At 39.0% G+C, this 25,568-nt stretch overlaps 1 protein-coding gene and 1 pseudogene across 1 annotated transcript in view; one reads left to right on the top strand and one right to left on the bottom strand.

Annotated features, from left to right (window-relative positions):
- Window positions 1-22,448, bottom strand: part of LOC139744091 (TPR repeat-containing protein DDB_G0287407-like) — a 40,034-nt pseudogene extending 17,586 nt beyond the window's left edge.
- Window positions 22,449-24,840: 2,392 nt separating this feature from the next.
- Window positions 24,841-25,568, top strand: part of LOC139744106 (aconitate hydratase, mitochondrial-like) — a 39,798-nt gene continuing 39,070 nt past the window's right edge. Inside the window, exon 1 of the mRNA XM_071654563.1 lies at window positions 24,841-24,901. Coding sequence (XP_071510664.1) covers window positions 24,869-24,901 — 33 coding nt within the window. The 5' untranslated portion in view covers window positions 24,841-24,868. The remainder of the gene's footprint in view (window positions 24,902-25,568) is intronic.

Raw genomic sequence — 25,568 nt, 5'->3', positions numbered from 1 at the left:
AGGGTTATGCTAATAAGTGAGGAGACCCCTAGTTAGAAAAATCACGAAAAAATGCTAAATTTTGCTCAACAATTACACAGTACCCATACACTATCCCACAGAATGTTGCTCTCCACAGAGTATATACAGTACACTATCAAATTGTATTTGCAATGTGGCTTTGCTCCACAGCTTTTTATCTTGAGATAAAGATCCTTCATGTCCTTATACAAGTTTTGGGTCTTTTATACCTATCGTGGGCTCCCATGGAGGGCCACCTAAACCATTTGAACAATTTTGAATTTCCTGTGACTTAAAAGAATGATTCCTGCCAAGATGTGGAATATGATAATGTACCTCACAGGATAAGATACGTGTCGGACTTTAACCCGTTAAGGATGGGCTGATTCTGCTGCAACACACATTTCCCATAGAAATCTCTCCGAGTATACTCGGGACTCGTCTCCAGTGGCTTCATATATCTTGGGCCCCATCTCGGATGAATTTTAGTGAAGAATAATCAGTAAGGTAAGATGCATGTGACAGGCAGAGCTGCAGATGGTCATGATAATCACATAATATGGGAAAAAAAGGAGAAAAAGAAACTGAAGAGGACAAAGAAGAAGACAGAGAATATGACAAAGAAGGAAAGAAAGAAGAGAAGCAGGAGGACAGAGAAGAAGATAAATGTGACCCTGCACCTCAAAACAAACAAAAAGTCGCCAGACATGAATTTTTAGTTGAGACCATATTCTGAAAGAGCAGACTTTAAATTGCTTTAAAATGATGTATAGCTCAAATCAAATGGACTCTCCTAACCTATCTAAATATTGGAAAGAAAGCAAAAACTCAGGAAAAGTGTGAACTGAGAAATGAGGCTCTGAAGTACAGTGTCTATTCAAGTGCTTAATCTTTACCACACCGTGCTGGCCGTGCGATGAATGGGACAAAAACAGGAAGTAACCACCAGAGTAACAACAATGAAGGGATTATCAGATTAAACTGAAATTAAGCATGCCTCATTAACACATTTTGTCCATAATTAATGCCAACTTTCAAAGCAGTAGCACTATCCTTTCAAAAGTTATTAGAGTTGAAAGTGAAGAGTGTGGAGAAGATTTTTCAGAAATGAAAAAGCGATTCTAGAGACACACCTTATCACACTATTCTACCAAAAATGTTCGAGATAAACTGCTAAAAAAACACACTTTCCTGCCCGTTTTATGATACCAAATTTTAGCATAATGTAAAAGAAGACCCGCTCTTTCAGAAAATATGAAAAAGTCAAGTTCGGCTAGGTTGACCCATTTCACTTATTTTCAGTCCTCATGCAAAATCAGTGTGTGCGACTTTATGTTCGTTTTGAGGTGCACGGTCACAAATACTCAAAAAGGAGAATAAACAAAATATACTTTCCTCCTGTTCTAGAACAGGAGGAAAACTAGAGAAGCACTATGAGAGCGCAGACCTCCGCCAAGCAGCTATATTTCCACCAATGATCTTGTTCTCCCAATCCCTCCATAGAGATCATAGTCCAGTCAATCTAGCGATTTTTAGGGGGTAACCCACCACTAATTGCAACAGTAGGAATTTCACTGTAGTGCAAGTCGTTGAGGCCTCCTGAACACCATACTAAAAGTCCCAAAAAATCCAGCGGGGCAAAATAGTAAAATTTGCATAATATGCAAATTAGCTCCTGAAATGAGAGGAAATTGACAGATCTCAGCTTCCCGTTATCCAATTTTAAAGATTTAAATGTATAAACTTATATTTTGTGGGTCACTGAACACGATAGATGCCTTTTCGAAATGGTCGTACAAAAATAATTTACATAAAATGCAAATTAGCGGTAAGTGTAAAGAGTACATTCATAACAACAGTACTCACGTTGGCATAATGCACGTTTTGCATATGGGGACGCGGGGTTGAGGGGGTAACTTTGGGCGCCTCCCAAGGGACCGCTTTAAATGTGCACCACGTTTTACTATATAAGTATTGTAAAGCAATTATGTCTCCTGTATTGATTACATTGCATTTCTTGAAAACAAAAATACCCTTGCTATAAGGCACGATCGAATTTTGACAGTATGTACGTTTGGAACATATATATTCGCGTTATATGATATTATATGTTTTCTATATTGCCAAGAGGATAAAGGGCATTTCGGGGGCCCACAGGGTCGCCCTTCAATAAGCACCCTCTTTATTGTGTAGATCTTGTAAAGCTAATCTTCTTCTATCATTTTCATGACTTTTCATTTATGTAAGAGTGTATTTGCTGTATTGCTGGACCTACTTTTAAAACCATTCACGCTAGAACAACTGCATTTGCTTTGCAATTATCCGTATTTTGTCATAAGGGGGCGTGAGCGTAGGTGTAAAATTAGGCACCTCCCCAGGGATTACCTTTGCATGTCCACCTTTTTGACAATGTAGTTATTGTAGAGCAATGTTTCCTCTATTAATTAGTTGCATTTTTTGGAAACAAAAGTGCCTTTGCTGTACGGCACGATGGAATTTCGAAAACATGTACGTTTGGAACATATATATATTCGCGTTATATGATATTATATGTTTTCTATATTGCCGTGAGGGTGGAGTATTTCTGGCACATCCCGCAGGGCTGCCGTTTGATGCGCACCCTCTTCAGTGTATAGATCTTGTAAAGTTAAGTTTCTTCTATCATTTTCATAACTTGTCATCGATGAAAATTGTATTTGCTGTATTGTCGGGACTACTTTTACAACCATTCATGCTAGAACAACGGTATTTGCGTTGCTAATGTCTGTGTTTAGTAATAAGGGGGCGTGAGCGTAGATGTGAATTTGGACACTTCCCAAGGGATTACTTTTGAATGTTCACCCTTTTGACAATATAGTTATTGTAGAGCAATGTCTCCTCTATTGATTAGTTGCATTTCTTGGAAACAAAAGTGCCTTTGCTATCCAGCACGATGGAATTTTGAAAACATGTACGTTTGGAACATATATATATTCGCGTTGCATGATATTATATGTTTTCTAAGTTGCCGTGAGGGTTGAATATTTTTGGCACATCCCACAGGGTTGCCATTTAATGTGCATCCTCTTCACTGTATAGATCTTGTAAAGTTAAGCCTCTTCTATCATTTCCATGACTTTTCATTGATAAATAGTGTATTTGCTGTATTGCCGGGACTACTTTTAAAACTATCCACGCTAGAACAACGGTGTTTGCGTTGCTAATATCTGTGTTTTGTCTTAAGGGGGCATGAGCGTAGGTGTAACTTTGGACCATTCCCAAGGGATTGTCCTTTAATGTTCACCCTTTTGACAATATGGATATTGTTAGGGGATGTCTCCTCTATTAACTACAATGTATTTTTGAAAACAAAAGTGCCCTTGCTGCATGGCATGATCGAAGTTTGAAACATGTACGTTTGGAACATATAGTATATTCGCGTTTTCTATATTGCCATGAGGGTGGGGTACTTTGGGGCACATCCCACAGGATTGGCATTTAATGTGCATCCTCTCACTGAATAGATATTGTGAAGCAATGCTTCTTCTATCATTTCCACGACATTCATTGATATAAAAGTGTACTTCTAAGACCATGCACCAAAGAACGTCAGAATTTGCATTCATGGTATCCGTGTGTTGCAATTACGGGGCTTGAGCGGAGGTGTAACTTTGGACACTTCCCAAGGGATTGCTTTTAAATGTTCACCCTTTTGACAATAAAGTTAAAGGGATTGTACAGTTCTGGTTGAGACCTAATTTCAGGTTTCTAACATTTTTAGGAGAGATAATGAGAAATCTCATATGAAATATGAAAGAGCATGCAATTTTATGAGGAATTCAACGTTTATTTGATAAAAATTGGTTTTGAAATGGCTGAGATATCCAAAAAAAGAACGATTCTAATAAAGTGTGGGACCCACACTTTGTAACGATCACTTTGTTTTACTTTGTTTTTGGATGTTTCAGTTATTCCAAACCCGATTTTCATCAAATAAACTTTGAATTCCTCTTAAAATGGTATGCTCTGTGCTATATCATAAGTGTTTTCTTGGTATCTTGCAAAAATTCAAAAGCCTATTTCTTATCTCAACCAAAACTGTACTATCCCTTTAATGTAGAGCAATTTTTTTCTTCTTTTAATTATATTGCATTTCTTGAAAACAATAGGGCACTTGCTGTACAACCTTTGGAAAATTGGAACATATTCGTGCTAAATGATAGTGCATGTTTCCTATATTGCCCTGGGGGTTGGATGATTTGAACACATCCCACTCGGTGGCCTTTGAGTGTACACCCCTTTGACTATATGAATATTGTAAAGCAGTGTCTCTACTATTTAAAAATCATGAAAAGTAAAGTGTTTTTATTTACAACCCGGCAAAACGACTTTCTACGTGCATGTAAAACTGAATTTGCTTTGGCATATAATGCATGTTTTGTTAACCTGTTTTGGGACCACGAAGGTCAGGGTAGGGGTGATTTGGGCACTTCCCAAGGGCTTGCGTTTCAATGTCCAACTTTTTGACAATATAGATATTGTAAAGCAACCTCTCCTGTATTACCTGAATTGCATTTTACGAAAATAAAAGAGTATGTGCTAGACAGGCGGAAGAACTTTTCAAAGGCATGTACCCATGGAACATTTTTTCGCTGTTGTATATACTGCATGTTTTTCATTGCCTTTAGGATGCGTTGGGTTACTTTGAGCACCTCCCACAAGGTGGTCTCTGCAAGTGAACCCTTTGGACTGTATAGGTATTGTAGATCAATGTTGTTATTTTATCTTTACTCCGGCAATCTTTATAGAAATAAAAGTGTCTTGATATGTCAGGAATTCAATTCAATTCTTATTTCATTTTTCGACAAGAACATAATATAGACATCATTTTTTTTTTTTTGTAACAGAAAAATTGAATGAGGTGCGTAAAACTATGTAGGATGAAAAGAATGTTCAATGATTGTAGCACCTTACGATAATTATACAAAGTCATAAAACTCCAGTGATAGTCAAATTAACTCAGGGAACGACCTTTTTTGAGATATGCACTTTTGGAACGACTGTATCTTGTACGCTTAGAACAACGGAAATTGCGTTGGTTGATGCATGTTTTGCAAATGGCCATGGGGATATGATCGATGGGGGTAACTTTGGTCACTACCCACAGAGTTTCCTTTGACTGTGCTATCTTCAATATCTCAAAACCCTCAAGGGTGCAAGAGCTGAATCATCCAGATTCGAATAAGCAACTCTCCAAATAGAGTTCATTAATTACAAAATTGGACAAGTTATAGATGTTGGCAGTTGTTTAAATTCATACTTTGATTCTACGTAATTAATGGATTAAGCTATCATTATCTGTCTGATAACAAACTATTATTCGCTTAAAATTATTCATGCTAGGTTTCTAATGCTGAAAAGTTTGTTTTTGGTGAAGAGAAACTGAAATATCACATTTGAACACTGTTGATATGCTCATATCGGGCACTTTGATTAATTTGAATATTCCGTTGGCTCGGTACCCTTTGCATATTATGCAAATGAGGCCCAGATTATGTACATGGAAATGTTTGCATCGCACTAACTGACATTGCAAACATAGGTTTCAACACTTTCGGTGTTCCAAACTGAAACCTAGAAGCATAGTTTTCATGGAAACACTGTATTTTTATCATTATTGGAGCTAATTTGCATATTATCCAAAATGAGGCCCAGAATATGTACATGGAAATGTTTGCATCGCACTAACTGACATTGAAAACATAAGTTTCAACACTTTCTTTGTTTCAATATAAAACCTAGAAGCATAGTTTTCATGGAAACACTGTATTTTTATCATTATGGGGAGCTAATTTGCATATTATGCAAATGAGGCCCAGATTATGTACACGGAAAATGTTTGCATCGCACTAGCTGACATTGTAAACATAGGTTAAAACACTTTCGGTTTTCCAATCTGAAACCTGGAAGCATAGTTTTCATGGAAACACTGTATTTTTATCATTAAGGGAGCTAATTTGCATATTATTCAAATTTAGCCACTTTACCCATTGGATTTCTTGGGACTTCTAGTATGGTGTTTAGGAGCCCATAACAAGTTGCACTGCAGTGGAATTCGTACTGTTGCAATTAGTGGTGGGTGAAACCCTATTTTGACTGGACTATCAGTGATTTCCACCTATACATATGCATGCTGAAAATCTTCCAATTTCCCAATATAGAAGCATTTTGTTATGTCATCAGCTTCCAGCTGTGCAGCGTCTCGCCCTAGCAGAAACTAGAGCACGCACTTTAGTTCCTGTATATGTATGAAAACCTCAAAAATGCACATGTTGAAGTCCCAAGTTCATTGACCCTACCTGCCAAAATATTGAAAATCCTTCATAATAACACAAAAATTCCTGGATCACTACCAAAACTCAGTCATCTGTTCCTTGTGTTGTTCTCAATCTTTCCTGCAAGTTTCATCCAAATCCGTTCCCTACTTTTTGAGTTATTTTGCACATGGATAAACAAACAAACGGTAATGAAAACATGACCTACTCCCTTGGCGGAGACAAACAGGAGAAGCACAAAAAGAGGACGAAGACCAGCCTTATATGAAGAGTTTATTTGCAAAAGGAGCTACATCCACTTCTAGTACTTTGGAGATAAATTGGTTTGTTTGTGAGAATTTGTACACAAGTGTATGGAAAATCTAAATCTAATTTTGCGATGATTTCTATTCAAACGATTGTCAGGGGTTGAAATCTTCAGTGTAAACAACTCAAACGGAATTCTGTGCGGTGATGCTAATAACTAAATTTTCATCAAAAATGGATCTAGCCCCTTTTACAAATAAGCTCTTCATACGTACAATGTTTTCTACACTCACACTGACAATGCATTGAACATGCTCAAAGAAGACAGGCAGTCCACAAGGTCATTTAGTTGTTCCGTTTTCTGCAGCTGCCATGGTAACTCATCAGCAACCCGCTTTGGCACTTTGGTATCAAATCTCTCATCCAAACCCTGGTGTAAGGACACAGAGTAATTTCAAGACTATTTAATAGGTAAGAGGTGAAATACACATTATGATTGATTTCAACATTCTTGGTCAATCTTTTTTTGTTTTTTTTTGGTCCCGCTGAGATATTCATTATTCTGCATCAAACATATATTCATCTAAACACATAATATATCATAATATTTCAAACAAAGTACTTTGAAAAACAGACCATGAAATATTGTGACACACACCATATCATACATATCAAGAGAACAGGTGTCTAAACAGACATCATTTTTTTTTTCTGAAACACTTGTAGCTTATGATTATTTCTGGCAATAAATTTTTCCTTATCATAACATTTCCTTATACTATCTTTACATAAATCAAAACAATGAATTATTCCTTCTATCTTATAAATATGAATTTCATATCTCACAAGCATAGTGATACAATTCAATGCCGTATTGTTAATACCCCAAAAGACGAATAATTTATTTTCCGTCGTAAATGTTATTTCTAACCCAGCATTAACACTAATCTATTCTCTTACTTCATTTATTCATTTCATCATCTTGGTAAAACTTTGTGTATACAAACTGAATATCTTTCCCCACAATACTTTCTTATCAATTGATGACTCACACATTAACTTCCTGTGATGAGAAGGCAGAAATTCACTGGTACTTTTCAAAAGAAAGAAAAGGAAATGAAACAAAATGAAACAAAACAAAACAAAACAAAACAAAACAAAACAAAACAAAACAAAACAAAACAAAACAGAAGACAGAAATTCACTGGTAGTTTTCAAGAGAAGAAAAGGAAAAAAAAGGAAACAATACAAAACAAAACAAAACAAACAAACAAACAAACAATCAAACAATCAATCAATCAAACAAACAAGCAAACAACATATACCCCAAAAGAACCACAACAAACTTACATTCAGTTTCAGTAATACGTTTGCTGCAGCTAATGGGCAAATAAAGCAGGAGACAGATCCAACTCTTACGGGGTAGGTGCAATATTAGAGAAGCAAAATCTGGCATAGATTGATGAGGAGGACTAATACCACAGATGTCCCGGTTAGCAGCCCTGTCTGAGTTTGTTTAATCTGGCAGACCATAAATCAGCCCTTAAAGACTTTCTAGAGACTTTTCAGGGTTTTAGCATAGCAAGCTGTTTGGCATACGAAACATTTTTCCTTTGACAGATTTATTGCATGCTGGGTGGACAAACATTATGTGGAAGAGGAGAGGTATGTGTGTAGGTTAATTACACTCACAAAACTAGTCATTTTCACATCAATCACACCAAATAGTCAAACATACATACACAGCCAAGGCATTTTTTGTGACAGTCCCCTGTATGTTCTAAAAACAAAACGAAAACAGCTAATGCCATTTAACTGTAATGCCAATGACTCTCTTGTGATCACCATACAGCCCTGTATGCTAGTTTGTTGTATATGTAGACCTCTGCCCTTCAGTAATTCACTTCACCTTCATTTGCACAGAGACAATATTTCCTCATTAATTTCTAAAAATTGTATTGCATGCTATTCTCATTGAACTTTTGTTGTTGAATCTATGACTGGAAAATTATAGTATATTTTTCTACCATATCTGGTGATACTTGACCATCTTACCTCAAATCTCTATTTTCACTTTAATCTAATCTCTAATTCTTTTTGACCATCCTACCCTATCATAGCACATTATTGGACACTCCAGTTCAGTGGCCTTTGACCTTTGACCAAATCATGCATCTTTACTTGATGTGGCAAAGCACCTGCAGCATCATTCCACTGGTTTTGAAATGAATTGAGTTGAAAGGACAAGTCTACCTTCATATACATGTGGATTGGGTGAAGGCAACAATATTATTAGGAAACATCAGTGAAAGTTTGGGGAAAATCCGACAATCCATTCAAAAGTTATAAATTTTTAAAATATCTGTGCAATCACTGCTGGAGGAGAAGACTACTACAGTGTATGATGTCACATGCGTACAACGATATAAGGAAAATAAAAAGAGAATTTCACAAAACTTGACTTTTTGAATAAAGTGCACAATTCTTTGACTTGTTACTGACTCATGTTAGGGGTAATATTATTCCCCCTGACTTCTGAACGAGAGAAGTCAAGTGTTCTTTCATTATGTGAGAAAATTGAGAATATCTTGAATTTTCTTTATACTTTCTTTATTTAGTTGTACTCATATGACACCACAAGCTATAGTAGTCTTCTCATCCAGCCATGACTGAGAAGAAACTTTAAAAATTCATAACTTCTGAATGGATTGTCCGATTTTCCTCAAACTCTCATTGATGTGTTCTACTAATATAGCGGCATTCACTCAACCCACATGTCTATGAAGGTGAACTTGTCCTTTAAGAGAGTTGGGTGACTGAAGACATGAAAAGAAGATGAAGAGGACGATGCCTTGGGCATGGAGGAAGACAGAGATATGAGTGAAAATGTTTGCATATGATGAGATGATGAATTGAGTTACATGTGAGTACCTTGTTGTTTTTATTGTTCAATATTCCACATTCCAACAAATACATAAAACATAGACATTCACAATACAAAAGCATGAATGAATTGTCAAGTGCAGCTTATAAGACAATAAAACATGTGAAATATGAGGAATCTTCATAGAAGCATTGCTTGCAGGGTGTAGATTCCCAGATGCGGATGTGAGATTGATTCTTACTTTGTACATGCAATTGAAGGAATGACAATTTGTGAATTGGAGAAATATAAACGTCGAAGAATAAAAAAGAAAGAGAAAAAAACAAAGAAAACAATGTCCGCGGCCCAAGACTTCTTGAGAGTTGCGTGATCACCCGAGTGAGGTACAAGTCAGATGCAGTGTACAATAGCAGAGATACCAAGATGTGTACAAAAGGAAGTTCAGGAGATAATACAGAAATCATGAGCGAGGCACATGTTACATAATTGATAATGACAGTAATGCGAAGTATGAACAGAGAATGTCGAGGAGGATTGAAGAATAGCTATAAGTATGAATTCAGAAAAACGAGTTTAAGTTTATGCTTAAATGAATTAAGAGACTGAAATTAGATTTTTTTCTCTATCCAACTCATTCCAAAATTTAGGTCCTGTAGTGGTTATTGTTTTTAAAGCAGATATGATCTGTACAGGAGAAAGAAGAAAAGAATCTTTTTGTCTAGTAAGGTAAGAATGAACTTCAGTATTTTGACAAACATCGAAGAAAACACATCAGGGAGACCACCTGAGTTTAACTGATACATAAATGACCCGATAGGACCTGATATACCTTGAAGTTGGACATGAAGTATTTGATGAGGAGTTGCCTATGATGCATTTTACTCTCTGCTGATGGGCAGAATGAGGCTTCAACTGCCGAGGCTAGTTCGCTAAACGCAAATCTGTCGGGGGAGGGGGTGGGGTGACACCCAGACACCGTGTGCAAAAAGAGGGGAACAACCATTCACATGATTAGACGTGCAAACGCTGGTTCAGATCAAACGTTAAAGGGTGTGTACAGTTCTGGTCGAGGCGAGGATTTGGCTTTTAACGTTTTGCGAGATATTCAGAAACCACTCTATGAGATGTCAAAGAGCATGCAGTTCTAAGGGGTATCAAAAGTTTATTCGATGAAAATCGGTTTTGAAATGGCTGAGATATAAAAAAACAAGGTAAAAACAAAGATATCCTAATAAAGTTGTGGCATGTCGCCTTTTATTATTAGCACTTTTTGGGATATCTCAGCCATTTGAAAACCAATTTTCATCAAATAAACGTCAAATCCTTCTTAAAATTACATGCTCTTTCATACTTCATAAGAGGCTTTTCATTATCTCACTAAGGAACGTTCAAAACATGAATCCCCACCTCAACCAGTACTGTACAGTCCCTTTAAGGTGTGATGTTCAATATGAAGTTAAATACACGTCATGCATTGGTGACGTTCAAGCAATATTTACACTCAAAACGGGGGAATGAGATTGGAAAAATTGTATTAATTCAAACCACTGAAAAACAGGATGCTAAAATTCAAGCCCACAAAAATAGGGAAAAGAAAAACATTATGTGAACATAATCCAAACTCTTATTATGATATAAGAAAACCACTGGAAAAGGTGTCAAAATATCAGAATATCAACCTCAAACAGTGTGCAACATAGACTTATTATGAAACTGCAAATTGACAAAAGTGACTGAAAAATGCAATCAAAAGAATTTCAGGGTGACAAAGGGTTAAAAAAAAAAAACTTTGGGGCATATCATTGTATGTGCAAAAGCCTTTTTCACATTGTGAACATACGTACCATTTTTCATTCCAAGTGGATTATATCGTCTCTTTGATAGTTGACAGCTGACACAATGTGCACTTCATATGCACACACACTCATACAAACACCAGTGAATGACACAAATCAAACAAAGGTAAATGTTCGTTAGTATTTCACTTCGATAGACCCAAGAATATTTCTCTCTTCTTCACATCATGACTGGTTGCATCTACAGCAACATGTAAACACAGGGTAGATGGAAGGACCACCTGATCTCTATCACTGGCTACAACAAATTTAATGCATAATAATATCAAGTGCAAAGTAGCAGGTCTAGGAGGGTAAATGATGGATGCAGGGTATCATCAATAGAAGTGAGTATCACCTGTAGAGTCCTTCGGCCTCCAGGAGAAAGTCATCCATGGCAAAGAAGAGTGACGACCACTCCTGGTTGGTCAGTCCTACAATGGCCTTGAGCTCATTCTCCGACAAGCCGCGGTGGGCCAGCAATAGACAGCACATCACCTGTGGAAGACAAGGAGTGGAGTGATCACACAAAATCATTCAAAAGTCTTTCACCATAGTCACCACATTACTGGGCAAACTCCTCATGGCCAACAAATAATACACAGCCATCCATGGTAATTCCTTGGTCTCCACACAACAAATCTAAATCAAAGGGAGGTCGACATATACAATATACTGTCTGGCAATTTGGCATCTAGGTTCAAGAGCCTAACCTTACGGGGACACAATTCTGTTTGACAATCTAATGCAGTCCAAAGTCACTCCGGATTGTTTTCAAATTTGATCTACTGGAATATGAGCATGATTTGATATATGCTATTGCATATCATTACAGGATATCAACAAAAAGGAATTGAACCTTAAATTTTACTATAATCATTCTTCTGCCATAAAAGAGCAAACTGGCAGAAATATTTTGCTTTTTCCCTACACCTTTTGAAGTTTGGTCAAGGGGATTCCGAATAACAAATGAACATTAAAGGCATTGCATCTTTACATACCCCCTTAACAATTTCCTTTCCTTCTGGATTGTAGTCTTTTTCAAGTCGCTGGAGGAATTTCTGAAACAGATCCACAGTGCTATTAGAAAGACAAAACAAAGCAGAAGAAATGATGAAAGGTCAACCAAAAGCAAAAACAAACAAACAAGCAAACAAACAAACAAAAAACATCCTATTATTAATACAAGATAAAAGACTTAGTGGCAAACATTTTATGAACATAGCCATTTTCTGTGGCCATTTTAAGGAGGCACTCTTAAGCCACCACATGGACAGATGGCTCGGAGGTTTACTGTATTTATGAAGCAATTTTAAGTTGCATGGCTTCTGGTCAAAGGATTAGCATGAACTTGGATTCATGGCTTTTTGTAGCATTTCTTAACCTATATGCTATTGTGTAATGGACAATGAGGATAAAGTGTCCTGCCCTTAGGGCAAGACTGCTGCAGCCAGGGGACATGAACCAGGAATCTCACAACTGAGAGTCTGTGGTCTTAACCACTGAGCCGGAACAACTCCTCACTTCCTGGACAAATGAGCATCATTCTTTTCCAGATGGCTTACTTGCAAAGGAAGGGCATTTGAAATATATGATGCATTTATGTGACTTCTAAAGAAAAATATAACATTCAACAGAACATGTCATATCTCACGTGTCTACAGCAACAAATAAAGAGCTTTTAACAACACAATACCTTACCAAAGATCATGTACATACCAAAATAATACAATGAATTAGTAAATTTGAGCAGGGAACACTTGAGCATACTGTAACAGAATTAAGTTCTTTACTACAAGAATACAAATTGATAATCTTCCACAGTTTGGTGCTTTATTTTTTCCCCTTTCTTGCTCCAAAGCTCATCCACTTACATATATCATTTCATTTTTTATAGGGTTGGAGTGGGGGAGTTGAGATGAGTTGAGTAGAATTGAGAAAAATGCCTCTTTTCACAAGATGAAACATGTTTTTCCTAAGATAGACAATACAATTTTCAATTTCACAGCCTGACCTTGCATGGGGAACATATTATGTCATGATCAACAGGCATACCCTGTAGATGTAAGCATGAAGTCAATGTAGTCATCTAGCTCAAAGAAGGAGCCAAAGCTGCACAGCTCCTGGTGACATACAAACAAACAAACAAACAAAACAAAACCTGATGAAACTGAGTATGCTCTGCCAGTAAGGAAAGAAAAATGGTATCCTCCTGGGAATGGGAAACGGGAAGCGAAATCCTTTAAAATGATTGACAAGTTCAAGCAAACAGTTCAGATGGTGCGGACTTGAAAAGCATGATATTCTTAATTCATTTTTAACTAGGGAGACAGAGCTTTACAGATACCATTGACTGCTAAAGTTGTAATTCTAATAACTTCATCCCGTGACTCCTTTCCTGAATCATCAAAATGATTTTATGGTATGGACTGGAGTTTTGAAAATATTGGACGTAAAATGAAAATGCTAAGGGACTTTCTATTTCACATGTTTTTACTGAACAGTGACATTGGGCATAACCAAATATTCAATCAGATATTTAAAGTGATAATGTCACTTCCCTACAGCTCTCCTATTGGTTCGCTCACAACAATATCACAACAACCTCTATTTGATCAATGATTCAGCAACTACTTACTTATCCCCCTTAAAAGTTATCATTGATGGGTTTTGAGTCCAATGTTATTGAACTCGCTGAGTTATTACACAATACTTCGATGTAGCAGACTTGCCTTCTCAATCTCATTTCAAAGAAGGAAATCACTCATGAAAATATGTTCACAGATCAATGGGAGGCTTGCATGGCAATGGCATCATCAACTCATCTCATTAAAGACAGATGACAATGTTGCACAAAGACACAAGTGAAATTCCATACCTTTGTCATTTTCAGTCCTAATTTCATGAAACTCTCATAATTTTGTTTGTATGACATTGCTCTATTAATTTCAGTCAACTTTAGCATGGGATAGTCTTGCAATTCAAACATAATACCGGTAACTATATTATGGAGATTCATTCACTTTTAAGTGAATGACAAGCGTAATACAAAAGAACAGTCACATGGCATACATACGAGGGGCGCAGCCCTTACCTGTAAGAGGATGTAAAGGTAAAGGGGGTTTCCCGTTTCGGCATGGGCCAGCACTTTCTCCATCTGTCCCGGGGACAGCTCCTTTCCCCTCACCAGCAGCATCTTCTTTGTGACCTCTGACCTCAGGTCACGGGTCAGCTGGCTGACCTCCAGGCTATCGTACTGGCGTGCATCGACGAGCTCCCTGATGTTCCTGGTGTCGGTGTTGGTGGTGGAGAGGATGATGTGGGCGCTGGATGATGCCACCTTGGGTAACCAGTACAGCTCCTGTTGGGAGATTACCATATGGGTACCGTAACTATACAAGCTAGGTATGTAACCATTAACTCATCTCTCCTTACATAAAAATGCACAGATGGGATTACGGGCAATGTTGTTGCTTACATGTACACTGTCACAATTTATTTGTATTCTCAACTGTAACCATTTTGGAAAACTCAGCCCTTCTTTGGTGATACTGTCACATTACCTCAGTGATTTTCATTTCTTTCCTTGCTAAATGTGTCTGGTTTATTGTGGCCTCAACACTTGCATCACACCATATTTTGTACATTCTTTATTTTCATTATTTATATCATCTTCTAACTTTTCATTGTTTGTCTCTTTCAAACTGTACCTGAACATCTTTCACTTGAATTTATGGTAATTACAAGCGAAATAAAATTCAGGTGTCTCCAAACCAATGGCTATCCAATGTTATCACCAGTACTCATATGCTGAATTTGTGAATGCATGTACACATTCAATAGTGTATTGTCTAAGGTTTGTAATTCAAGCCCCTGAGCTGCTAGTGTTTACAAAATAAACACAGTATTGTGCAGGATTGTATGGTACCATCTCTCTCAAGTCATGAAAACTTTTTTGCACAGAATCAGCAGTGTCATTTGTGGTGAGTCTGGTATGGGACACACAGAATATCGTGACCCGCTGTGACAGCCTAGCATGACACCTGAAAAAAAAAAAAATAGGATGACTGGAGAAAGGGTAATATCATTCATGAGTTGGTGAAAACTTTTGTGTTATCTATCTGAATGGAACAATGTTCATACTTACTGCAGCAGAGATGGCATAGATTGACAATTGGTAATATTTGCATTCAATCTGATATGAAATGCTGAAAAACAAAACCCTGCAAAGTATTGTTTCATTTTATTATTTCTTTTACTAAATGTGAAGCATCAGCGTAACTCAGAAACCTTCAAAAATATTGCATAAGAAGGCAGAAATGCATGAATTTTGCACAGGAACTCTCAGTTACCTTCACGGCCCGCCCACCAGTGTCCACTTTGTCCAGCGCATCGATGACTATCACGACCCGCAAGCCTTTCTGCGACACATCGTTGATGAGCTTCAGAAGGAGCTTTTGCATGTCTCTTTCATCCTTTGTCTTCTCAGCTTCCGTTTCCCCGTCACCACTGGTGGGCAGACTGCCGCCTCCCAGTGCCATCTCTATCTGGTAGCAAACGTGTCGGAGGATGTCCAGCTCGCCTGGTTTCCATAGCAACAAAAAATACTGTCATATCCAAGTAAAGTGATTTCATCAAACTGCAGTCATATATCTCGTGCTGTTTTCAATAAAGTACACCACCTTCAACATCAAAACTCCACATACTTAGAAACAGCTATTTATGCATTTGCAGCAGGGGAATGTCAAAAGTGAGAAGTGAAGAAGCATTAGATTTTTTTTTTCTTTTTAAATACATACAGTGACTGATGTCTACGTGACCACTGCTGTAAATCATAAATGATGCAGGATATGCAACAAGAGATACATACATGTATTTGGTGAATATAGTTCCTTTGCCAGGGATACAAACTGCGTGTTGGCTAATCATGGGGCCCATTCCATGCTCACATCTTGATATATTGAAGTGACTGCATCACTACTTGATTGCTTCAATATGGTAAACCCTGGGAGAAAAAGAAAGATCCTGTAACAATCACAGATTCCTGTAGAAGAATTCACTTCAGTGTACTAGAGGAGAGATAGTGCTACTTACGAGTGCTGTTGCTGGTGCAGCCAATGAAATGAAAAGCCAAGATGTCATCATCATATTTTCCCAGATGACGTTCCATCCAATTGGCAAGAACGCAAGACTTTCCAGAACCTGGCAGGAGGAAGAAAATTATAATTTTACAAAAAATTGTGAACAATGAAAGCATCAGTGGGGGCCGTCGCAAAAAATAAATAAATAAAAATAAAAATAAACAAGAGACCCGCGGGTCTAGCGCTCACCTGAGTATCGCAAGTTCACCTTTCACGCAGTCACTAATCTAAATTAAAATTTGACCAGGCATTCTCAAGTAGAAGATGAAAATGTACAATAAGGGCCCAATTTTTTAAAGATTCCTTAATTTGGGGGGATTGGGGCCCCCTGGGGCCCTCTGGGTGGGGCATGGTGCCCATTTTGATAAATTGAGATCCTGATCCCCTAGGGATGCTACCTGCCAAGTTTGACAAAAATCCATCATGAGGTTTTCAGGAAGAAGATGAAAATGTACAATTCAGGCCCCCATTTGGACCCTTCCAACCACCCCCCCCCCCCCCTACCCAAGAGGGGCACCCCTGGATCTCCTATGAACAAACTTCAAACTACAGTCATTAATGTACTCACTCATAATATTATCTCAGCTCTATAACTTCTGATTCTAGAGAAGATTTATAAAGATTCCTTCATTTGGGGGGTTTGGGGACCCCTGGGAGCCCCCTGGGTTGGGCATGGTGCCCATTTTAACAAATTGAGATCCTAACCCCCTAGGGATGCTACCTGCCAAGTTTGGTGAAAATGGGTCATGGGGTTTTCAAGAATAAGATAAAAATGTACAATTTAGGCCCCATTAGGACCCCTCCTCACCCCCTCCCCTGGGTCCCAAGGGGGGCACCCCTGATTCTGCCATGAACAAACTTGAAACTACAGTCACCAATGTACTAACTCATAGTATTAACTTAGCTCTATCACTTCTGGTTCTAGAGAAGAAGATTTTTGCGGATTCCTTAATTTTGGGGGGGTTTTGGGCCCCCTGGGGGCCCCCTAGGTGGGGCATGGTGCCCATTTTAACAAATTGAGTTCCTAACCCCCTAGGGATGCTACCTGCCAAGTTTGGTGAAAATGGGTCATGGGGTTCTCAACAAGAAGATGAAAATGTACAAGTTAGGCCCCATTAGAACCCTTCCCCACCCCCCTCCCCTGGGTCCCAAGGGGGGCACCCCTGATTCTGCCATGAACAAACTTGAAACTACAGTCATCAATGTACTAACTCATAGTATTAACTTAGCTCTATCACTTCTGGTTCTAGAGAAGAAGATTTTTACAGATTCCTTAATTTTGGGGGGTTTGGGCCCCCCTGGGGGCCCCCTGGGTGGGGCATGGTGCCCATTTTAACAAATTGAGTTCCTAACCCCCCTAGGGATGCTACCTGCCAAGTTTGATGAAAATCAGTCTTGGGGTTTTCAAGAAGAAGATGAAAATGTAAAAAGTTTACGCACGACGCACGACGGACGACGGACGACGGACGACGGACGACGCACGACGGACGCCGGACGAAGGGCGATCGCAATAGCTCACTTGAGCCTTTGGCTCAGGTGAGCTAAAAAGCACCGTCGATATTTACACTCCTAACAATCATATATAAAACACAAGCAATATTTTGTATAATATATATAATACCATTATACAGTACCCCAACACATATGCATCTCTTATTGTACCTCCAGCCACCCTCCTATATTTACAGAGATTTTTAAAATCAAATATTAAGAGGACTTATTCAGAACAGAAATACACACAAGCACAAATTAAACATGAATATCTAGAGGTACCCTTCACTGCATTTAACACTGATTGATCCACTACTGATCCACATCCATAGCCTAAACAAAGATACTGAGACTACATCATAATCTGTACTTCCAAAAAATTGATTTGTAACTCACCCTTTAAAATACCCAGACACACACAGATACACCCGCACAGATACATACATAAACACACAACTCACTCATATATTTCCCCTTGCCCGGCAGAAGGGCCCTAGCATGAAATTTTGAAACCAAATCGAATTTTGGTTTGTGACATATTTCGACAGAGTTTTGTGAGCTCTTTCATGTGCTTAAATTTTATTCATTTATTTATTTATTTATTTATTTTTTTTGTGTGTGTACGTTTCAAGTATGTAAGCCTTAGGACCCTTCTGCCAGGCAGGCGACAATAAATCAAAATGACACTTAGTAAAAAAAATAGAAAAAAAAGAAATCACCACACCTGCATCACCGAGGAGTAGAAGATGCTTCCCGTTCCCCTCCTCCTTTCCAATGACATGCCGATCTATCTCCTCCAGGTAAGCCTCTCCTCCCACCATTCCTCCCCCCATGCCACGCCTGGTGACCAGGAACGTCTCGTGCTGTGCGTGTTCTTTCTCCATCTCGCTGCTAGCCTGATGAGACTGGCCCAGGATGCTGCTGAGGTGTTCCCGTACCGTCTCAAACATCAGGCGAGCCCCAACCTCAGGAGTTGTGTAGTTCATGTGCACCGCGAGGCACTATAAGGGCAACACAGAAATAGACACTTCGTATATGGCTGTTCTAAATGCTGCCACTTACCACTGCTAATGCCAATATTATTACCTATACGAGAGTATTCCAGACTATTCATATGATCCAAATGCAGTCCCATACATTTATATCCCTGTGCATATGTTTATCAACTACAAAGAAGCATTTGCAAATCAGCTATAACAACATCCTAAAATATGTTTGTTTTGATAAAGAGAAGAACAAATTTCAGATATGTAGGTATTACAAGTGTACATACTAGCTTCATTATTTTTTTTTTTTTTCCTTGGGGTGATCTTTTAGTGAGAACCAATGCAATTTTTCTTGAATAACGTTTACACTCATGAACAAAAATGAAGTGATGGCTTGCTTTGAAGAGACATCATACCTTGTCTTTGGTGTTGTTCACCCTTTGCTTGAGGTTGTCTAGATGCTCTGCCGCTCGTGGCCCATCCGAAGTTGACCGGAACTTTCTCTGACCGCGTTTCATCTCCAAGGGCAATACATTCTGCCAGTTTGGCATCGTCATAGGCCTGGATATTGGGCACAGATATTGGGCAGAAAGGAATGAATCCACTTTCAATGACCAAATGAGTACGTGCATGACATGTTATGTCATCCAGCATGATAAACTGTTCCTCATATACATTGACTTGTACATCACATGTCCAAGATTGTTTGCACTCAAGCAAAGTTGCTATAAAATATAACTTTCCCCAATGTTCAAAAAATCTTTTGATCAGAAAACACTGGAATGCAAAACTTCAAAAGCATAAATTCATAAAACAAACACTAAATCTGTAATACACATCAGTCCATTATATTCATTTACAATGTCAAACTTTACTTTGCTCCATATCAAGTAGTGCACTTAGTGCAGAGGGCATGGCACCACAGGGCCATATAAAATGGGGAAAAATGGGAATAAATGGGGGGAAAAAAACCCTCACCGACGACTTTCTGAAGTTTGGTATGTCCGTACAAGTCTTAGGGGGTAGGGGTACATTAATCCTAGACATCCAAGCCTGCAACACCCAAACCCTAAACAAGGAAAAGTAGATATTACGCGGTGCGTAATATATGTCCCCGCCCAAAGTAGCATTCAGTAGCAAAATGTACAATATAGGTGAAAAGATCAAGGTCAAAAGTCAAAGAAGTCAAAGGTCAAAATTCTGTGTTGAAGTTTTGAAGCCCTCATAGTGCCATCACACAAAGCAAACGGAATCGAAATCAGGTTAGAAATGGCGAAGGAATAGCATTTTGTAGCCAATGTACAATATAGGTAAAAAATCAAGGTCATAGGTCAAAGAAGTCAAAGGTCAAAATTCTGTGTAGAAGTTTTGAAGCCCTCACCTAGTGCCATCACATAAAGCAAACGGAATCAAAATCGGGTTAGAAATGGCGAAGGAGTAGAATTTTTAGCAAAATGTACAATATAGGTCAAAAATCAAGGTCAAAGGTCAGTCAAAGGTCAAAATTCTGTGTAGAAGTTTTGAAGCCCTCACCTAGTGCCATCACATAAAGCAAACGGAGTCAAAATTGGGTTAGAAATGGCGAAGGAATAGCATTTTGTAGCAAAATGTACAATATAGGTCAAAAATCAAGGTCAAAGGTCAAAGAAGTCAAAGGTCAAAATTCTGTGTTGAAATTTTGAAGCCCTCACCTAGTGCCATCACATAAAGCAAACAGAATCGAACTTGGGTTAGAAATGGCGAAGGAGTAGCATTTTGAAGCAAAATGTACAATATAGGTCAAAAATCAAGGTCAAAGGTCAAAGAAGTCAAAGGTCAAAATTCTGTGTTGAAGTTTTGAAGCCCTCACCTAGTGCCATCACATAAAGCTAACGGAATCGAAATCGGGTAAGAAATGGCGAAGGAGTAGCATTTTGTAGCAAAATGTACAATATAGGTCAAAAATCAAGGTCAAAGGTCTAAGAAGTCAAAGGTCAAAATTCTGTGTAGAAATTTTGAAGCCCTCACCTAGTGCCATCACATAAAGCAAACGGAATCAAAATCGGGTTAGAAATGGCGAAGGAGTAGCATTTTGAAGCAAAATGTACAATATAGGTCAAAGGTCAAGGTCAAAGGTCACAGCTGAAATTCTGTGTAAAAGTTTCAAAGCTCCCATGTAGTGCTATCATATAAAGCAAACAGAATCAAAATTGGCTCATAAATGACAGAGAAGTAGCAAATTGAACATTTTGATCACACACGGACGCACAGACGGACAGATGGACGGACGCAGACGGATGGACACACACACGTTCGGAGCCCATTTCATAGTCCCCTGCTCGAACTTGTTCGGCGGGGACAAAAAAAACTGTTCCGTGCCCCCCGAGTAAGTCATATCAAAACTGTGTATAGTGTAAAGAAATGCCATAATGTAGAGAGAAGTCTGATGACCCAGGAGACATACAGTAGCAGCCAGACCTTGTCTCTGAAGAAGAAGCATGCTGGTCTGGTGCCTGGCTTGTTCAGATGGCCATGCAGGAACTCCAGTTCGGTGACGGACCGATCTCTATACTGGTCTAGCCAAGGGTACCGGGGCACCGCGTGGTCGAACGTCTTCTGAAGGAATTCGTCCTGGCTTCCATGCCAACCATAGCGCTGTACATAGCAATAATCGTGCATTGCATGTTATGAAGAGAATTATATCCATTGCTTAGAAGATCTAAAGGTACAGTGTTGCAGCCTGATGCTGTGTTCTCCTCAAATACTCATGAAAGAGAAAAAAGATCACCATTAAAAGGAGAAAATCTATTTTACAGATGTCAAAAGGAGATTGCCACTGCCTCTGTCCTATTATCATGTGATCTGCATCAAAGTCACTTTTAACACTTTTTTTTAAAAAGAATAATTGACATTGAAGTGAAATTCATCAAACATTTGCCTAGCACCTGCACAGTTCTCCTGTTTTGCGTAAGTGTTTTGAATGCAAATGATTGCATTGCAATTACTTTACACACAGATTTTGACTTCTGTACAAAGTCCCTTTCCTCTGGCATCAAAATTTAACAATCAATTCTCATTAATTCTGCCCTTATGACCAATACAACATCAGATATCAAATGTAATTTTGAAAAAAAAAATATATATATGCAAAAAACTAGATACTTTCCATTAAGGCTGCCTTCCTTTAAACTTGTTTGACTTACTGGAGTAAAAAATTACACAATAACTGCATTTGAGTTTGGTCATGTTTTCCCTGCATTAATCCCCTTGTTTGCTGCATCGATGTCATTTTGACATCCTGAGACGAAGGAGGTAAAGTGAAGCCAATGAATACCTGCCCAAAGAACCCAACAATCATGTCAGACCGGTCCAGCTCCCGGAGACAGATGGTGATGGTGGCCGCCTCCTTGGAGAGCTCCGAGGTGATCCCCCAGCGCATGTCGACCGGGCACAAACTCATAGCCAGACCGCTGGCAGAGATGAGCCAGCTCCGGCCAGTACTGCTTGGTCAGAAGTTCACGCTCCTCTTCCAGCCCACCGAATGGGGAGCTGAAAAACACCCGCGCCCACATTTTCCTCCTTCGTGCTCCGAGTCTTGTTCCTTCTGCCTTTCATGCCGGCATCACTTATCCTATCAGAGAAACAATAAATAGTCTATATGTGATTGATCTTTATGGAATTATACAGATTTCTCTCTCTCTCTTTTTTTTAATGCCACAATCACTATCATCATTATTATTATTATTATTATCATTATCATTATTTATTCGGCTTTCAGTCCCAGTTAGTTATGAGTTAAGTGAGGTGTTTGGGGCAGAGGAGAATCATACAACCTTGCCACAAATGATTGACCATTACCGAGATTCCAGTGCAGTGATTGCTCTTACTGTATGGAAAGACCTGTTCTAAATCTAACATTAAAATGTTAACTTCTAGAGCATATTTATCATAATTCAAATTGTCATTTTCAGTGAATATCACGACAAGCACATGACGGCTGATGGATAGATATGGAGCTAGTCCAACTACTATTTTAAGTCTCTTGGTTATTATGATATTCTACCTATCCCTCATTTTTGTAAAACCGTCCTTAATTCACACTCCATCGTAATATTATCAGTAATTCCTAACTGCACCCAGCAACCCAACACGTATGTGTCGGTTACAGTACTGCCTCATGATCAGAGTTAACTCTATCCCTGATGTGCATTGCCCCCCCCCCCCCCCATGACCTATTATAAGCAGAAACATTATTATTGTAAGCATGCATGGCCTGGTGAGCATTGATGAGATGGGGCCTACTACTGCCTATAGTCACCTACACGAGGCGTGTAAGCCTGAAATTTTTAAAGAAAAGTAAGTAGAATCTAACCATGTCCATGGGATGGTAATCACTGCTAACGAGTAATGTTAATTGTCATCTATTCAATTGGGTGCCATCATCGTATCAGAATTGGTAATGATAGGCCTTGGGGAGGTTCTTTTAATCTTGGCTCGAAATAGATGCTCGTGGCCGTGTAGCGTGTCTGCTGAGTTGTGAACATGATGAGCCAAGCAACTGGTAACGTAATCTTTCTTAAGTTAGGTTAATCAATAGCTGAGCCGAGTACATACAATAGGCGTTTTCACATCAGCCTGATAAAAATCCAAGCTCGAAATATTTTCCGCGATTGCGAATTAGAGCGCTATTTCATTTCTTATTCACATCAGCCCGAAGAGGGGGTAGCCCGAATAGTTAAAAATCTTCAAATAGCTAATTCGACAGCTGAGTATGTGCAAACAGCATCAGTAATGTGTGTGCCCTCTCAAAAATTCCTCATGATTTGTGTGCAGTTTTTGCCTCGATCGATCGGGTCACACACGCTAGGCATGATGGTATTCATCGCGCTAATTTCTCGAGTCGTTTTCACATTAGGCGTGTTCACATCCAGCCCGATGTTTCGAAATAGTGCGCTATTTTGCTGACTATTTTCTGCGAAAAATATCTCAAGCTTGGATTTTTATCGGGCTGATGTGAAAACGCCAAGATCTAGCTATGTCCAGTATTATCAAATAGCGCGCTACTAAATCCCGCTACATTTGTATTTCAGAAATTTCCCGAGTTGGAGTCGACAAATTTTCTCGATGAGAGCGATACAATTAGCGCGCTAATTTGTGTTCACATTATCAAATAGCGCGCTATTTCGCTATCGGGAAAATTTCCCAAGTCAGAAAATAGCGCGCTATTTCGAAACATCGGGCTGATGTGAAAACGCTAATAGCTCACTCAGCTCAGAGGCCTTCAGTAGCTGCTTACCCAGCCAGAACTCTGGCGGCACATCAAGTAATGTCCGCTCCACGGAAGCAGCGCCTGTATGTAGCTCTTTCTTAAATGAGTTGATTAACAATTACACTTTCTTGACACCTTTTCGAAACACCTCAGTAGGATTGATAATACTGCTATAAATTAACACATTGGCTAAGGATCATGAGATTCTACGAATGCAATATTTACCGATTTTTTAGCCACGCCAAGACACTCGATATGATCCGCTGCTGTCTCCCCAAACGAGCTCTGAGTCAAAGTATTTTTGCATAGACTTTAACCTAGTTGCTTAGGTATTTTCATTCTTTTTCTAAACAAAACAATAATAAACTAATTGGTATCTACTGGATAAAAAACATTAAAATAGGTAAGATGATCTTAGAAATGACAATTTCTGAAGTCAAAATTAAGTCATGGTGCATTAAATTGTAATAATTTCATCACCTTTTTCCCTTTTCCCCAAATAACGGCTGGTGATTTCTCGACATACCACACTATTGCGTCACGAGATACTACTCAGCGGATGTTGTGTACCCGTCGAGTAATGTACAGGAATCTTCGTACACAAGGCACACACACGGCGTTACGATTGGTGATACACGACACAGTACACGTACGTTATACACAAACGTACAGCTAGGTACGTACACGAATACCGTTGGCTTCTCAAACCGGTGTCACGAAGAGATGGCGTACGCGGTTAGAGCATCTGCTTCGAGGGTAATTTTAGCATTATATTTGCAGTTTTGTAGCTGTATACTTTGAATGGTGGCGTGTGTAGTTAGTGGAGAACTCCAAAATGTGCTAGATGACAGCATTTAGACAAATATTTGAGTAATAACAGCGTAGTGGGAGAGACAAATTTTTCCGTTTTGTCGTGCGTGTTCTGTGACTGTGTGAGTGAGTGGAATGAGAGGAACGTGCTTAGGACTGCACTGGCCAGCCATGGCCAGCCACAGCGCAGTGGCGCAGCTACAGTGGACAACATGTGCAGTGGAGTGAATTGTGAACAGTGAGTGAGTCACAGCACAGTGCTGTGCGAGTGTGCAATAATGTGTTGCTTCTGTCCCCTCCAGCCGGTATCATGAGCATTGGCACCATTGCATTGACATCAGATAATCCCTTTTGGCACCATACTCGGGTAAATTACAGAATACCGGCAGCCAATCACGGAGAGAGCAAATCGCTCTGAAAAGAGCGTAATTACGCTTGCCGATAGCAACCATCTGAAATATTAATCCGATCTGCGATACGGTCTGTGGTTCGGTTGTCAACGATTACATTTGTTTACGTGTGTTTTCTTTGCTCTGTGCAATGAGAAGTGTGGTATTCATACGTTGTTTACGGGGGTTTTTCGGGGGTGTCCCCCGATAGCGATAATAATGTA

Source organism: Diadema antillarum, unplaced genomic scaffold (genome assembly GCF_040938485.1).
Source record: "Diadema antillarum isolate AM-2024a unplaced genomic scaffold, OU_Dant_1.0 seq00001136_RagTag, whole genome shotgun sequence".
Taxonomy (NCBI): domain Eukaryota; kingdom Metazoa; phylum Echinodermata; class Echinoidea; order Diadematoida; family Diadematidae; genus Diadema; species Diadema antillarum.
Note: the sequence above shows the minus strand (reverse complement) of the source record. Positions and strands in the feature narration are given on the sequence as shown.